At 40.7% G+C, this 17465-nt stretch overlaps 1 protein-coding gene across 3 annotated transcripts in view; it reads left to right on the plus strand.

Moving 5' to 3' along the window:
* The window catches only part of PSD3 (pleckstrin and Sec7 domain containing 3), a 430527-nt gene that overhangs the window by 376831 nt on the left and 36231 nt on the right, over positions 1-17465 (plus strand). For all 3 annotated transcript variants that reach the window (XM_036298486.1, XM_036298485.1, XM_036298487.1), the window contains one exon: positions 1817-1887. In XM_036298486.1, the coding sequence (XP_036154379.1) occupies positions 1817-1887 (71 nt within the window). The remainder of the gene's footprint in view (positions 1-1816; positions 1888-17465) is intronic.

A 17465-nucleotide genomic window follows, 5' to 3' on the forward strand; every position in this document is an offset into this window, starting at 1 on the left:
GGGATGACAAAGCTGTTACAAATTTTTGTGAACATGTGCATGAATTCATAGAGAGGAGATTTCTATTTGAAAAGTAGAAAAATAGATTTATAGATCTTAGAACTGAAGGAATCTCAAGATGCCACTATACTAGTTTTAGGGCTTTGGAGAAAGCCTTTAAAATATAGGTCCTACATTTCTCTTACAGGAAACAAAAATGATGTGTGTATTTCTAAATTCCTTCCCGGCATTAGCCCCAGTGCTTTGCCTTAAGTTACGTGGATTGTCCAAGTAGCTAAAGTCCCGAGAGTTTGAGGGACTGGTCAGAGTTCCCCAGTTAGGGGTTGGTGGCTGAGAGGGTTAAGTTTAAGGCAAGGCCCAGGTCCCAGCTGGTCTGCTTTCGAGTCAGGCGCCTCCGCCTCGCGGTGGTCCCGCTTTGCAGCAACACCCGCCGCCTGAGGTCACTTGTGCATGCACTGTCCTCACATCAGCTGTGTCAGCATTTGACATCATTGAAAATAGCCAGTATTTGCCATACATGATTCTATTTATGGTAGTCAGGTTTTTCTTTATAAAGGAGGTTATGGTAATTTTATGATTATTTTTGAATACACACTTTCAACCCTTACATAGGGAAAGCAGATGGGACACATTTTTTTAATTTCCCCTGGAAACCTGCAGAGCGGATGTTTTGAGTCCCTTTGCTCCAGGTGGATAGCTCAGCATGGTGCTGGCAAGAGCACCGTGTTCATAGGTGGATATTCACCCACTTTCCAGACCTAAGAATTCTTGAGTCTTCAGTCAAAGGAGATTTAAAGGATTTAAATCTTAAGAATAATGTACCTCCTAATTTAATCAGGTGCCCAAGTGAAAGACAGTCTAAAGGCAGCCAAATAGTTGATAAAGGAATAAAGATAAATAGCCCTCCCTACCTATTTGAATAGGCATGTTTAGAAAAATGTCATGTCTGTCCAAATTAAAATTAAGAATAAATGAACTTATTGTTAATCTGTGCTTTTGCTTTGGGACCATCTGAAAAAATTTATATAGCTCAATAGAGAAATTCTACAGACTTTGTAGTCCAGGAAAATAGAAAGAAAAGGAATAGAAGGGGTCTCTGAAGAAAAATTCATTTGGAGAAATGTTATGAGGATGCGAGGTTCTGTGAATTCTAAAGATGAAGGATACCTGCTCTCGGGTCATTCACAGTCTCCTGAAAGAGAAACTTATTCAAGAAATTATGTTACAGAGCAGCAAACCCTGCAGCAGAAGTATCGCAGGTTGGCGTAGGACTAATAATAATTAAAGTTATAATCTGGTTGGTGGGTGTGTGGGAAAAATGCCAAGAGGAGTCCTTTTATATCCTGAGACTTTTTTCTTATGATCCCTAGAAACTTCAGCAAAGACTAAGGCTGTGGCACATGAGCCTGTTGAACATTCTCTTGGACTAATATGTATTTCTAGTGTGCCTCTTTTGCTGTCCCAGTCTTTAAGTCCTCTCTGCTAGCGTGCAGACTAGAAAGTAATGCCCTCTGGGTTCAGATTCCTGCTTCCTCTTCCTAGTTATGTGACCATGAGAGATTACTTCTCTGTGCTTCAGTTTTGCTAAAAGCAAGAGGACTAGTACCTGCCTGTCCGGATTATTGTGATGACTCAATGAGATCATTCATGGAAAACATTTTTAGAATACTGCCTGTTACATGTAAAACCGAGACTTTTTTACTTCTCATTGTTTGTTCTGGTAGCTAATAAACCAGGAACATGTTGATCATTTAGGTTCTCTTTCCAAAATACTAATTTCTGTCAAATAAAATTTTCCATTTTTTTTCCTTTCTAGCTCCAAGAGGAAAGCGGGGATGGAAAACCTTTTATGCTGTACTAAAGGGAACAATTCTTTACTTGCAAAAGGTAAAAATTTATTTATTTATCAAACTGAAATAATGGACAAGTTACCCAAAAGATACTCACTTTGTACAAACACCCAAAAGACGGTTTAATTGATATCTAAGTTTCTTTTTAAGTTTTTGTTTTGTTTCTAGTGAAATAATTATTTTGGAGATTATACACTTCACTTTTGAGGGACAACAATGGGAAATATGCAGATGATTGTTGATATTAGGAGATACCCATGCTCTTAGGTGGTCATTTATCGTGTACTGTCTTTATTTCCCTATGGATTCTACACAGCTGCTAATGTGTAAGTCAACTCCTTTGGCCTCCTCCAGAGCAGCATGTGTGTACATGCTGGGTCCACATTAGTCCTTTCAACTAGTTTTGCTTCTCTAGGGAACAACCCTTTGTAATTAAATTTCACATATCACAGCTGTTTCCCTGGCTTAATCCTATTCTTTTGGCTTATTTTTTCATTTTCTCTAAAATCTCTATAAGGGACATGGCTGCCCTTGGCAAAACCATTTCATTGAGTACCTCGCCACAGGCTTTCCACCCACTCCGTCCCAGGCTGAGCCCGCGAAGAGAGACAAATACTCCTGCTTTCAACATTTGACAAAAGAGTTGCAAAGAGAGATGCTGTTTCCAGGTCGCCGAGTTTCCCTGTCTCTCTCAGGAAGTGAATTGAGTTGAGTTGGACTCATGCAGATATAGAAGAGAAAGAACTAAGTAAGGACAAGAGGAAGGAGGCTTTGTAAACCTTGAAGCTTCTACATCAGTTTGGATTAGCGCTCCAAAATCAGATTGCATCTCCGTAGTCGTGGTTCCTCTGGAGTGTGGCAGATGTGGATCTGGGGAAAGTTGGGTGAAATTCCTCTTATACAATGAAACATAGGACACAAAGGAAATGATGCATTGGTGTAAGCGAGTGCAAAGTAGAGCTAGGGCCTATCAGCTTGTTATTTCCTTTGGATCTGTTAAGAATGTAGGCATTACTACAAAGGATCCACTTAGGTTGAGAACGAGTCTGAAAAGGGTAGTCATGTTTGGGACCCAGTCTCCTCCATTGTTGTTGTTGTTAAAGCCTGTTAAGAGAAAAGGAAAAAGAGAGTTGGAAAAAAAATGTGACAAGTCACCTTCCTAATGCCACGACCGTTTAGTACAGTTCCTCATGTTGTGGTGACCCCCAATTTCATTGTTACAAATTGAACATAATTAAAGCATAGTGATTAATCACAAAGATAATATGTAATTATATATGTGTTTTCCAGTGGTCTTAGGCGACCCCTGTGAAAGGGTCGTTCGACCCCCAAAGGGGTCTCGACCCACAGGTTGAGAACCGCTGACAAGTGCTTGAAATCTCATCATAGTAATCAATCAATATGTGTTCCTAGAAATTTCGCACAAATCTTAGAGACGAGCTCATCAGTCAGTGAGAGCCTGATCACAGCAGGCCTGGTCTTGTATGGATATATCTACTCTGATTTTTTAATTAGTTTCTTCCTGGTTTGTACAATGTAAAAAGCAAAAAGGCACTGCAGAAATGAAGATGTATACATCTGGAAATGCCAAGCACTGGTGAAGGTCACAGGGTGCTGTCTGCTACAAAGGGACCTTGCGATCTTGAGCTACTCACCAGACACAGTAGCCGTAGGCTCTTAGACTTCTCCTTTGAGCTACCTCTGAGCTGTAGAGTGTGTAGGAGGCTCAGGATTGCTGCAGGCTGTGTCCTACAAAGGCTCCTGATGTTGCATTGCTGGCTACTCCCTAACCTTGCTGAGTCTGCCATCAGCACACGATGGCAGCTGCTGCACACAAAGTAAGCTCTGTAGGATGCAATGTATGCTGTGTTGCAAGGCGATTTGGGGTTTATACAGTTTGGAGTTTATATCCTCATATAACCGTTCAGTGTTCATCACATGTCAAGTACTCTGTTATGCTAAATACTGGACTTCCAGAGATTACTAAGACCCGATCTCTGCCTGTAGAGCTCACAAAACAAGAGGAGAAATGGGTAAATTGAACATTCATCACACAATGAGATAAATTAATGGAGGAATGAAAAAGTCTTACTGAATAGGGCTCCCTAATCAAGCTTGCACAGGTCAGAGAACGCCTCCCTGAGAGATGAATGCATCTTGAGCTGAGCAGGCGTTTGCCAGGCAGTGATCCAAAGCACTTAGCCAGAGAAGCAGACTTAGAGATATGGCAGTTCAAAGAACGGCAAGACAGCTTTTTACATTTGGATTATAGGATGAATGGGGAATAGCAAGTGGTAGAAACATGAAAGTTATGTTTCAAATAACTAGATATCATGAAGACGAAAGAGGTGGTGTCACAGTGTCATAAACTGTCCACTTTACAAAAGGAGCAGTGTTACGCCCCAGAGGAATTTCAGACTCATTGCCTGTGAGTTGTGTGCTGCTTCCACAGACACCCAAGTACTCAAAGGATTCAGGCAGCATATACTCCCAGGCCAGGCAGCCCCTCCCACAGAACCTGCTGGATAAGGCGTGTGCCCTAGGAGTGCACACTGCCCTTCCCTCCATGCTCTCGATGCCAGTATTAACATTCCTGGGATTCAAGTATGGCTGAGAAAAAAGTAGGCACCTTTCTCTCCTTCCCTCCAGTAGCCCGTTCTCCCTTATTTGAGTCGGGTTGCGGGGGCTGACCAGCAGACCCTGAGGGACGGATGAATGGATTACTCCGACACAACAACGTTGCTGTGGAAGAGGGCTGAGGGACTGCCTGGCTAAAGGAACCGGGCAGCCTCGATTGCCTGCCTCGTTAGGCTTTTATTGTAGCAGCAGTTTGAGATAAAGTTTATCTTTTAGATACAATCAGCAGGGTAAGTAATATTCGGAGGCACATGTGTTTGTAATGTCCTTTAAGCAAGGACACCCAAAAGATTAAGCATAAGGATTCCAGTAAACACCCGGCGCTCTGCTTGTACACAGACTTGTTCGGAAAGGTCAAGGAATAATTAAGGCCCCACCTTCCACACTCCCCTAACTCTCCCTAAGTCGGAATTCCAATAAACAGGGCAGGCGGCCTTCTGCACACTTTCCGTTCCTCAGAATTTCCTCCTTACAAACTTTCCAACCAAGTCTCCTGCTTCCCCACAAGGGGGAATGAGAAAGGGCCCATTGTTCCTCTAGCCCAGCGGGTCTCAACCTGTGGGTCATGACCCCTTTGGCGGTCGAACGACCCTTTCACAGGGGTCGCCTAAGACCATCCTGCATATCAGATACTTACATTACGATTCATAACAGTAGCAACATTATAGTTATGAAGGAGCAACGAAAATAATTTTAAGGTTGGGTCACAACATGAGGAACTGTATTTAAAGGGCCAGAAGGTTGAGAACCACTGCTCTAGCCCAAGACTGGCTTAATTCAGTTTGGCAAAGACTTTAGTCAGCATACCCTATGGGTAGGGCCTATGCCAGGTGTGGAGATACAGAGATAATAGGACCTAGCATTTGTTCTTAAAGGTCTCGCTAGAACACCTAAGTTCCACCACCATTCACACCTTTTCATGACTTAGCCGAACTTTGACTAACAAATTGCTGTTCTGATGGAGGGCCATAACAGGAAACAAATCAATAATGAATGTGCGTGTTAGATTAGGACTCTGCCAGTTCTTCAAAATGTACACCCTGGAGATTGGATTGTGAGCAAGATATAGTCCCTAAAGGATCTGAAGAGTTCAACAGATAAAAGATATTTCAGTGCAGTTTGATGTGTGCTACAAAGAGGGCAGTGTGCTGTGGAATCACATCTGGAAGGACACGTAACAGCCTCAGAAAGGCAGGGAAGATCGTGGAAGAATCCATGAAGAAAATGATATCTAAACCTACACTGAAAAGACAGAAGTTAGTCGTACAGAGGATCCAGGCAGGGAGAAATCTGTGTAGGTGCCTGGATGGGTGGCATCACAGGACATTCAGGGAGCTGCTTGTTCAGTGGCGTGAAGGGCGTCCTGGGCAGATTATGAGGAGCCCAGAAGGCCGTGTTTAAAAGTTGAGGTTTTATCTTGGAGCATTGTGGAGCTACCAACATGTCTTTAATGGGGGGTGAGACCAGATCAGCTGGAACTATGGTAGGGGTAGCGGGAAGAGAGAACATGGTCTCAGTGGAGAGTTGGGTTTGCAGTGTTGAATTCAAGGTGTCTGTGGAATAATAAGTGGATCTGTCCAACAAGCAGCTGTTAATATCAGATCTGAAGCTGAGGAGGAGCCTAGGAATATGGATCTGGAGAATCTGCCAAAAAAGTCATTGGTAATTTCAGCCGTGGAGTAGATAATGTCACTCAGTTTGTGGAGTAAGGAGAATATGGGCGAGAGAGCCAGTGGCAGGAGAGGAACAGACAGTGAAGGAGCCCAGAACCAGGATGAAAAGAGAGGGGGGAAAGACAGAAGGGCAGACAGACACACAGATATGAAGAGATGATAGAATGTTACAGGTTGTAAAAAGTTTGTTTAAGTAAGATAATCAGAAAGTGCCTCTTGCTTTCAGCAACAAGGATATTATTGTGAAGCAGCTGCAGTGAATGCTGGGCATGGCAATCAGGTGGGTGTGAGTTAAAGACATAGACAGGGAACACAGACAGCTGCTTTTAAAAGGCTTGACTAGTCTCCACTCAGATCTTCCCTCCGCTCCCCCCTTTCTGCTGTCCCCCATTATGTGACTTTCGCAAATGACAGATCCCCAGGGTCTATCTCATTTCAGCTGAACCTCTTTTCTTTCCTGTTATTGATTTCTCTCTAAAGTGAAGTAAAGTGTGTGGAAACATATCTGGAAGGACACAGATGTGTTTCTTCCTTTCCCCTGGACAGTTTCTGATACTATCCAAGCTCTTGTCTTGCTTCTGCAGGTTACACACACCCTTCCTCATCACCGCCTCATTTCTCTTTCTGACCCCCTTGCTATGTTACATAGTCACATTTACCTTGACTTTCAAGCAAACAGTAAATCTACAGAGTATCACAGAAGTAATGTCAGAACCATGTACAAAAGGTCACATTTGGGAGCAATGTAGGAAATAATATGGCATCAACCTGAAACTAGCTTGGGTTTGGAGTGTAGATGAGAAGGCCAGCCTTATGTGATGAATGGTTAATGACATGATTTAAACCAAATGTATTGGTGAGAATTGGAAAACACATAGGGGAGTTGAATAAAGTTGGGTGAATAACTGATTTCAGTTTCTAGAATTTTCTTCAGTAGAGCACAATAGGGCATTTATGATAGAGTGGTTTTGTCTGTCTTCCAGCTAAGTAAAAATGCACTCCGAGCCTTACTTGGTTCTAATACCTGCAGTCCCCTGAGCCCAGGCTCATGCCTGAGAAATTTATACCCCATTGATAACTATTTTTATAGCAATACTAGAAGCCCAGTGCACGGATTTGTGCACCGGTAGGGTCCCTCATCCTGGCCTACAGGTATCGGGCTGAAACCAGCAGTCCAACATCCTCCGAGGGGGTCCCGGATTGTGAGAGGGCACAGGCCAGGCTGAGGGACCCCACCGGTACATGTGCACCGGGCCTCTAGTATGCATGTAAGATCTTTGGCTAATCTCTTCCCGCCTTCCCCACTCCTCCCTTGTCTCTGAGATTCATCATGTTTCATGTTTCTATGCCTGTGCATTGAGCATCTGCCCCCTGGTGGTCAATGCGCCTGATAGCTACTGGCCAAACGGTTGAACAGTCGCTTAGGCTTTTATATGTATAGATTAAGTGTTTGTGGCAGAGAAGCCTAATGGTATCATTTTAATGTAATACAGTTCATATGTGCTTTACAATTTTGAAATTGCTATGAATTGATAATAAAGTGATTAAATTCCTGTTGGTCCTGATGACCCATTGTCATTGACACTGGATATTCACTCCATATCTGCTTGTCAACAGAGAGTGAGTCATCTGTTGTCCAAATGCTTGGCTGAGTCTTTGCTGTCACTTAGATTGAGAAGTTCCGTGGGTGTCTGGTGTAAGCTTTGTGTCAGTCTCTGGCGTTTTCTGGAAACCATTTTATTATAAACTTTATGATAGTATTCTCGTTACAGGTCTGGTTATGACAAAACTGAGCTATGTTAGCTTAAAATAAATTGTCAGGTGATCGATGTAATGGTTGAGAGTAATCATGTCTTTTGTCAGTAAAGAATCAGTTTGTTCTCTAAACATTTAGTTTGTTGTCACTATATTCTGAGGACTGTGTCTTTCATGCAAAATCTTCTCTTCATTTCTTGGGTTACTTGGAAGAGAGATTTGTTCCAACTGCCTGTATGGTTTCCTTTTTAAGTCTGATTGGTAGAGGGGTTTGGTTTGGTTGGGTTGGGTTTGGTTTTTGCCGCGTTTGAGGTATAGGTGACATCCAGAGTGTGAACTGGACTGGCAGAATGAAGATACTGGAGATTCAAGACCCCCAGACTGGGAGGATGGCAGCCATTCTGGGGCTGATGTGCCAAATACCCATAGTGCAAGGCGCCGGCTGATCACTGGCCTGGGCCCCGGCAGAAAAGGCTTTCCTGCCTGCTCAGGGAGGGCATGGTTACTTCCTCTTGCGAAACTGTCGGCTCCGTGCCCTTTCACCCTTAAAAGGCCATGTGGACCCTCTCATTCTCTGCAGCAATGGAAAATTGCCGGAGTCCAACCCCAGCAGGTCCAGGGGTCCCCAAAGGTGTGGATGGAGTCGGCGAAGAAGGAATGACACAGAGACAGCGTTCAGTTGATCAGCAGCCTAGCCAGGATCTCTAGCCAGGATCTCCAGCCAAGTTCTGGTCTGGATCTCCAGAGAGGCTCTGCTTGGGATCTCCAGCTATGCTCTGTGTCCATGTTCTCTTGCTAGGTTCTCCAGGTTCTCCAGCCAGGTTCTGTAGCCATGTTCCCTCGCTAGGTTCTCCAGCCAGGTTCTGTTCAGGTTATCCAGCCAGGTTCAGTCACCAGGTTCTAGTCAGGTTCTCTTGCCAATTTCTGTAGTCAGGTTCAGTCCAGGATCTTTTGCCATGTTCTCTCGCTAGGTTCTGTCTCTAGGTTCTGAGGCCAGTTTCTGTCCAGTATCTTTTGCCATGTTCTCTCCAGCGAAGTTCTTCTGTCTCTAGAGAACGTTCTGTGTAGGTTCTGTGCCTAGATTCCGTCTCTCTTGGTTCCGTATTCTAAGTTCTGTGTTCTAAGTTCTGTATTCTAAGTTCTGTCTCTTGCTGTCTTATTGCATCTGTATTTATACCAGTTGATTCAATCCTATCAATCTCTATTACAAAAGTTAGGGCGTTTCTTATCTTCATTCCAGGGAGTACAGATTATGTAGCTTAAGCATGATTGTTCGTAGTTAAAGTGATTAATTACCCGCCTGGCACTTAGTTAAGAGGTTTTATTCCCTCCCTAACTTCAGGGGAAAATCCCTACCTGGGGAAACAACCTTTCTCAGAGAGGAGACCTTGGTTAAAACACATAGTGCCAAGAAGGTGAGCAAACATATTAAGAACAGTATGCCATATGTGCCAGGTCCCTTGAAACAGCAAGCATGGACCGGCTCCCGGCAGAAAATGCTTGAAAGTCAGTTAACTAGGCTTGGAAGCCATGTTCTCTTGCGTGAATAATGATCATGGCCAAGTTGTCATTAGTCATAAAATAGGTGAGTGGCCCAGTCCAGCAGAATGTGTGACCATATGTAAAAGAGATTTAGACATAATCATATTTTTAAAAACTATAAATTTATAAGAAGACATTGCATCTTAGACACACCTTGTCTCTGGGGTTTAAGACATATATGAGTGCCCATTCGAGGAGCAGCAGCAGCCCACCCCGGTCCGAGGAGCAGCAGCCACAAGACATATATGAGCTCTACTCTGTAGGTTTCTGTCTAAAACCACAATTCCAGTGCTGATCTCTAGCAGACACAAACTGGCTTATTCCTCTAAAGAACTGTTCTGTTCCCACATGGGGTGATGCAGTGTTTTGTGGCTTCTCTGGGTGTGAGATGGGTCCAGAAATCAAGCCTCCTTTCCTGTTTGCTGCTCAGTTCCCTCTGAGGGCGTTGCTCTCCATCCCTGGCTTCCTCCCTCCCTCCCTTTCAGTAAATCTCACGCCCACAGCTACCATGGGAAAGTTGCAGAGGGAAACATGGATTAGACCTTCATTTGGTCTCACAGGGCTCTGAACAGAGTGATGGTAGGCTGGCTGGTGGGCAGACACCTCTACATGGTGACAGACAGTGACACGTGCAGCCTTTCACAGAATGTTAGAGGACCCTGCAGCCCAGAGGTCGGCAGGGGGTAGCCTTTCACCATAGCCTTTCTGAACTCTGCATCAGAAGTGTGGACAGAGTATGGAAGGATGCTGAGGTTTGATTTCTGCTTAAAACTTTAAGACTTAACTGTCTTCAGATAGTGAGTCAGGAATCCTATCATCTTCCTGAAGGGCTGCTCGTAGTTATCAGCTCCAGCTCTCTTCCAGTTATCAGCCCAAACTCTTTGGATGTGTAATCATTAAAAAGATAAATCATAACTTTCTGGTTCACTCACCGGATTTATCCTAGAAAATGTCCTCACTGAAGTCGGGCCTTATTGAGAAAGCAGGTCAAGTCCCTGGAGTGCTGCTATGTCTGCGAGGCGCCCTCTGTGTGAACCAGGAAGGTCATGATGCAGAAGCCCTCCTGGTGCCTCCACGTCATTGCAGCGTGGGAGGTGGCACCATGTACATGTTAACTGAACAAATAATACAAGTATTTTGAATCCTTTGATTTTAACTTAGTTATCCTCTCTTAATTTTCCTTAATACAGTAATATAGGACATATTTTTCTGACTCTAAAATTGCTTTCCTAATATGAGAAAATTAGATGAAATGATCCTTTAGGCTCCTTTCAGGTTTAAAATTCTGTAAATAGATGATTTGCAAATATATGATTAATTGACGGGCAAAACATGCCTTTATTTGATCTGCTTGACTCCTTGTTTTCAGATTTCTGGAAATATAGTACTTTCTGCACTCCCTAGTGCAAGAAAAATGAAGCTGAATGAGTTTTAGAAAGATATCTAACCAGAAATACTTTAAAATGTGTTTTAAAAAACCAAATGATGAAAATACTTTTAATACCTTTTTAAGAATCAGGAATTAATAGTTTAGGATCCAGTTTACTGTAATTGCTGGCATTTTTATAAGTAGCCTCAGCTTCAAGCAAGAATGTGTTCTGAGTTCCCCTCTCTATGTTCTCTCAGTGCAAATCAAGACCATTTTAACTTTGTTTTACATTCTTTGAATTAGGTATCGAAATTTTATCTATTTAATAAGACACGAAGTAAGTAATACTTTGAAAATTGGAATTATAGCATGTTCTTAGTTGATGTTGATGGATTTCTTTTGAAATTTGGTCACTTTCCATATTGGACTTTATATTCACCTGAGAGTACATGTTTCAGACTGAGGCCAATTGTTTGTGCCTCTGTAGATGGTTTTTTTTGTGTTGGTGTGTTATGATTCAGTTTCACAAGAGGCTCAATTAACAAGCTTTCTAGGGGGAAAGCTTTTTATTTCATGCTTTAAATGAATTTAAAATAAATAGCATTGTGAACTCACATTTGTGGTGCTTGTTAGGTTGGTGTGATGCTCTGATGAATCATACCAGATAAAAAGATGCTGATAGGAGTTGTACACAGGGGAGAGAAGCATGCTTTTATCACCTTTTATTTGTTTCAGAGAATGGATGGTAATTAGATGTCATGGAGCATTTTCTTATTGAAAATTTCTTGATTGAATGTATCTTGCTCTGTGTTTCACATTTAGTTTGCACAGCCAAGCGTCTTGGGTTTGAAATGGTTTGATTGCAGTAATTTATCCCTATTTCTTCCTTCCCAGTTTTATCATTTAAACACTGTCTTCTACTTTAAGCAGTGAAAAATAAAGATGTAAGAATGAACTCTGTAAAATGAAATCATTTCTTTTTATACAATTGCCAACCCTAATGTTTCCAATCTACCCTGGGTTTTGCTCATTTTTTTATGGATTTGGAGTTTCATTTTCATGAGGGAATTCAGAATTCCAACGTATTTTGTTGGTCTTTAAAATAAGATATTACTATCAACTAAAAAAGCAGAAACTTGTTAAACGTAAAATTCTTTGACTTTGGTTTCCTCCTAATTAAATAGATCTTGCCTTCCTTTTCCGTCCTGTGTAATATTTTCCTTCTGCTGTAAGGTAAGCAGGTAGTGTATCTCAGAGTTTAGGAAACCGCCTTGAAATCAAAAGCAGTGGTACAATTATTCCAACTTGACAAGTTAGTCAGCTTTTACTTAGGGCTTTAATAAGTGTTACATTCTTTCACTTTTAGAGAAGTCTGAAAATATCAGCTTGGTTTTAAATGAAAATAACAGCAGAAAGAATATGCTCCAAGTGCAAGGGTTAAGGCATCCAGTAGCAATAGCTATCCGTTGTTCTTGTGTTTCTTAATCATCTATAGCAGTTTGTTAGACATCATGATCTATGTGGGAGTTTAAATAACAGTAGCTGTAATCATCCCAAGGGGAACTAATAGAATGAGAAGGGATGAAGGCCAGTGGCAGAACTAACATCTGAAGGACAGGCTAAAGAGGACATAGCAAAGTCATAGTCAAAGCGGTAGGAGACAGTCCAGCAGGGTATTGTAACAAGAAGCCAAGGAAGAATTTCAAGAATATTGTTGACTCCCTTGGGTGCTATAAGATGAGAGCTGAAAAAAAATCTGTTGAGTTTTGCAATTAGGAGGTCACTGCTGACCTTTGCCAAAGAAGTTTCAATGAAGTGTAGACATGGACTCCAGGTCTCAGTGGGTTAAAGAGTAAACTAGAAATTAATGTATAAAAACAACTAATGTGGACTACTAACTCATCATGTCTAAAGGCAGAGAGAGAGGTGACAGCTAGAGGAGAAAGCAGTGTTCAGGAGGGACTGTTAACTTACAAAGATAGGAGAGAACTTGAGTGTATTTATAGGCTATAGGGAGGAAGCCAGGAGGTAGAGAACAATTAAAACTATGGAGGAAATACAATAACCAATGAGGAGGTTGATCTCAGGGTTAGCCGTGATCAGGATTTTGCTACATTAGGAGGATAAAAGATAAAGGTCACAAAATACGGGTGTTTATAGGTTATGTGAGTAAAAAGTTTGGTATTTACAACATTGACCTTATAAAATACAAGGTCAACCTGTATGCTAATAAGAAATCATTAGAAATTATACCAACTAGCATTGAGAGCTTACTATACATTGTGAAACATTGAATTTAAGAAGCAACAGTATGTCATTTAACTTCATCCTTCAACTCTGAGGAAGATGTCATCACCACTTAAAGAAAGCAAGGCTTAATGAGTTTAACCTGTCTAAGGCCACAGAGAAATTCAGTATTAAATCAGAGCTAGCCTGTGAGCCTGGCTGGTTCTTACTCCATGTTTTACCCATGTTCTTAACCACAGTTGTGGTAAGTGAGGGCTGTTGAAAAGAATGGTGAGCATTTGGTAGAATGGAACAGAGAGATTATTGTGGACGGGTAAAAGAATCGCACTGGGTACAACCCTAGCAGGAGACCATAAATCTGTGTTGGCACATGTCTGCACAAATGGGTTATTCCTAGCAGCAGTTAGCAGCCTAAGTGAATGATTATATAAGGGAAAGTTAGAGTGGAAATTTTTTAGTTCCAGACTGGATGGATGAGAATATTAAGGCATACCCTAGCAAAAATTTCTGAATTCCAAGGATAAAAAGAAGCCCCTATGAGATCCCTAACACCAAACATAAGAAAGGGAAATAAGAACCAGACTGGCTTTAGACTTTTGTAAAACTGGAAAGTAGAAGACAGTAAAGTAGCAACCATAGACCAGTGAGTGGAAAAGGAATGCAACCAAGAATTCTAATACATCTTCTAATACATGTCAAAGAAGATGAAAGATATTTGAAAATATGAACTAGAATATATATCACCTACCTGAGAAAAATACTTGAAAGGAGATAAAATAGCAGAGGGATGAGAAAAGACACCTCAGAATGGAGAAAACGATAGAAAGTAGGTGAGCAATGAAAGTGGACACAAATCTAAAAGAATAAAGAGAGGTCAGGGAATATGTAATATAAGTGCAAAATAAGGTTTCTTCTAGTAGAAAATGCATAATACAAGATAATCTTAATATGATTGCAGAATAAAACATACTAAACTATTTCAGGAAAATTTAGGATTAATGGGAAGGAATTGAAACCATTAGCAGGAGGGAATTTAAACCATTTTAAAAGTTTTTTCTTGTTGATGTAAACAAGCAGTAGAGAAATAGAGCATTTTGATGAGGGGAGCTTATAAGTTTCCATTTTATGTAACTAAGCACTAAACCCGATAAAGAACATTTTAAAATAATAAGTATCACATAGTTATAAGGAAGATAACAGTGATAAACCTAAATACACAAACAACATAGCAACTAAAACGTAGGACAAGCCCTGGCCACTGTGGCTTAGTTGGTTGAGTGTCATCCAATGTACCAAGAGGTCACTGGTTTGATTCCCGATCAGAGCACATGCCTAGGTTAGAGACTTGATATCCAGTAGGGGCGTGCAGGAGGCACCTGATTGATGTTTCTCTCGCATGGATGTTTTTCTCTCCCTCTCCCTTTCTCTCTCTAAAAACAAGTCAATGCAAACATATTTTTTTAAATGTAGGACAAAGTTGTTGGAAATGCAAGAGGAACTTAAAATATGATATAGTGGAAAAAAGAAATTAATATACTTGTCTCAAGAGGATAAAGTGGTAGAAAAAATAATGTAATGGAGGAATTGAATCAATAAACTTGAATATAAATATGCACTCATCCCTCAAGAAATAAACTTATTTTGTATGTTTGTGGAACATTAACAAAGTCAAAGATGTAGTTGGAAAACCTTAATAAATTAACCTTAACAAATTTTGAGGAAATAAAATAGATTTTACAGACTATGTTCTCTGGTCACAAGCCAATAAAATTAGAAATATATAATGATAAATAACTAAAAATTTAGATACTTTAAATTTGAGAAACACATTCTAGGCATGACTAAGATCAAAAAATAAAACTACAAACTATCTAGAGAATAATAAAAACATACTCTTCATTCTCAACTTTGTGTAACCTGTAGCCAGAGAAAAAAAAAGTAGCCTTAAATTTTCTTAAAGAATATGAAAAAGAACTAAGTAATAATCCTAAATTCAAACAAGAAAAATTAATCAAAAGAAACTAATATAAAGAATGAAGATAAAAACCCAAATCATGGACCCAGAACATCTAAAATTGTGCTGCCGAAGCCGGTTTGGCTCAGTGGATAGAGCGTCAGCCTGCGGACTGAAAGGTCCCAGGTTCGATTCCAGTCAAGGGCATGTACCTGGGTTGCGAGCACATCCCCAGTGGGAGATGTGCAGGAGGCAGCTGATCGATGTTTCTCTCTCATCGATGTTTCTAGCTCTCTATCTCTCTCCCTTCCTCTCTGTGAAAAATCAATAAAATATATTTAAAAAATAATAATAATAAAATAAAATGGTGCATACAAATTTCTAGGCTGATCTCTTGTGCAAACTCAAATATCAGGTGTATTAGAGATCAGTATGTATGGAAATGGAAGTATCATGTCAATTCTATGAAGATAATTCTGGCCCTGGTCATTTATCCCCCTCAGATTCCTGTCTGGAACCAAGTGGTTAAGTTGAGTGGGTGGCCAGCTCTTCAGGTTTCTGTTACAGCATCATCATAAGGCTGGAGAGGGCTTCAAAGTCATGCTACCTCTAGCACGTACTCCTACACTAAAACAGTTCCCCTGGGAGGAGATTTGTGAGCCTTTGGAATGCTAAGGCCCTAATAAACATCTCATTTAGAAAAGATAAAACCCCAAGACATAAGTAGACTATAGTTTTATGCATTAAAGGTCATTATAGAAGAACAGATACATGTAACTATATTATATTTAAAGTTTTCTTTTTATGCTCCTTTATTCATCATATCTCTCTAGAAAACTTATATTGTTAACAGCAGTTTTATATCTCTGAGGCCTAATAAAATAGACTTGTTGCCATCTTGAAGTTATAAATTTAAGCAGTCTTTATATTGCTTTTGGAATTTACTGTGTATTTTTTTCTACTTTCTATTTTATTTTTTTAAACATCTTTATTGTTGAAAGTATTACAGATGTCCCCACTCCCCCCCCCCCATTAACCTCCCCTTCCATCCTGCACCACCCCACCCCCAGGCCTTCACCACAACTAATGCCTGTGTCCATGGATTATGTATATACACATAAAAGTTCCCCAGTTAATCTCTCCCACCTACCCACCCACCCACACCTCCTCTCTGAGATTCTTCAGTCTGTTCCATGCTTCTATGTCTCTGGATCTATTCTGTTCATCATTTTATTTTGTTCACTAGATTCCACATATGAGTGATTTCATGTGGTACTTGTCTTTCTCTGACTGGCTTATTTTGCTTAGTATAATACTCTCCAGGTCCCTCCATGCTGTCTCAAAGGGTAAGAGATCCTTCTTTTGTATACCTGCATAGTATTCCATGGTGTAAATGTACCACAGCTTTTTTATCCACTCATCTACTGATGGGAACTCAGGCTGTTTCCAGATCTTAGCTATTGTAAATAGCACTGCTATGAACATAGGGGTGCATATATTCTTTCTGCTTGGTATTTCAGGATTCTTAGGATATATTCCCAGAAGTGGGATCACTGGGTCAAATGCAGTTCCATTTTTAATTTTTGAGAGAACTCCATATTATTTTCCACAGTGGCTGCCACCAGCATTCCCACCAGCAGTGTACCAGTTCCCTTTTCTCCACGTCCTTGCCAGCACTTGTCATTTGTTGATTTGTTGATGGTAGCCATTCTGACAGGTGTGAGTTAATATTTCATTGTTTTAATTTGAATCTCTCTGATGATTACTGACTTTGAGCATTTTTTTCATGTTTCTTGGCCTTCTGTGTATCCACTTTGGAGAAGTGTGTATTTAGATCCTTTGCCCATTTTTTAATTGGTTTGTCTTCTTTTGTTAAGTTGTATGAGTTCCTTATATATTTTGGAAATTAAGCTCTTATCAGATATATCATTGGCAAATACATTCTCCCATACAGTGAGTTCCCTTTTCATTTCGCTGATGGTTTCTTTTTGCTGTGCAGAAGCTTTTTGGATGTGGTCCCAAAGGGGAACAGAGGAGAACATGTACTGTGTATTTTGGATAATCCCTACCTTTGTCTCTTAGCACTAACAGTAATCATTAAGCAAGTATGTCAAATTCGCGGCCCACAACGAATATTTTTTGTGGCCCAGCCAATATAACGGTATGTAAGAAACGTTTTAATAAAAATTTTGTAACTTAATTTTTACAATATCCTGGTACACATAATTATTAATAACGAACTACAATGTTCGCCAATGACTGATTACTATAATCGTGTTGCATTCATTTCCCTTACGCACCTTACGCGCAGGTGCACCATTTCTCTCCGCTAACTAGCAGCAAATATTTCAGCAGCCGATTGCCATGTCATTAGTCTTGGACTGACTTGTTTGGTGTGCACAACAGGAAATATTTCTCTTTCAGAGAACAAGAAAAAT

Source organism: Myotis myotis, unplaced genomic scaffold (genome assembly GCF_014108235.1).
Source record: "Myotis myotis isolate mMyoMyo1 unplaced genomic scaffold, mMyoMyo1.p scaffold_m19_p_3, whole genome shotgun sequence".
NCBI lineage: Eukaryota > Metazoa > Chordata > Mammalia > Chiroptera > Vespertilionidae > Myotis > Myotis myotis.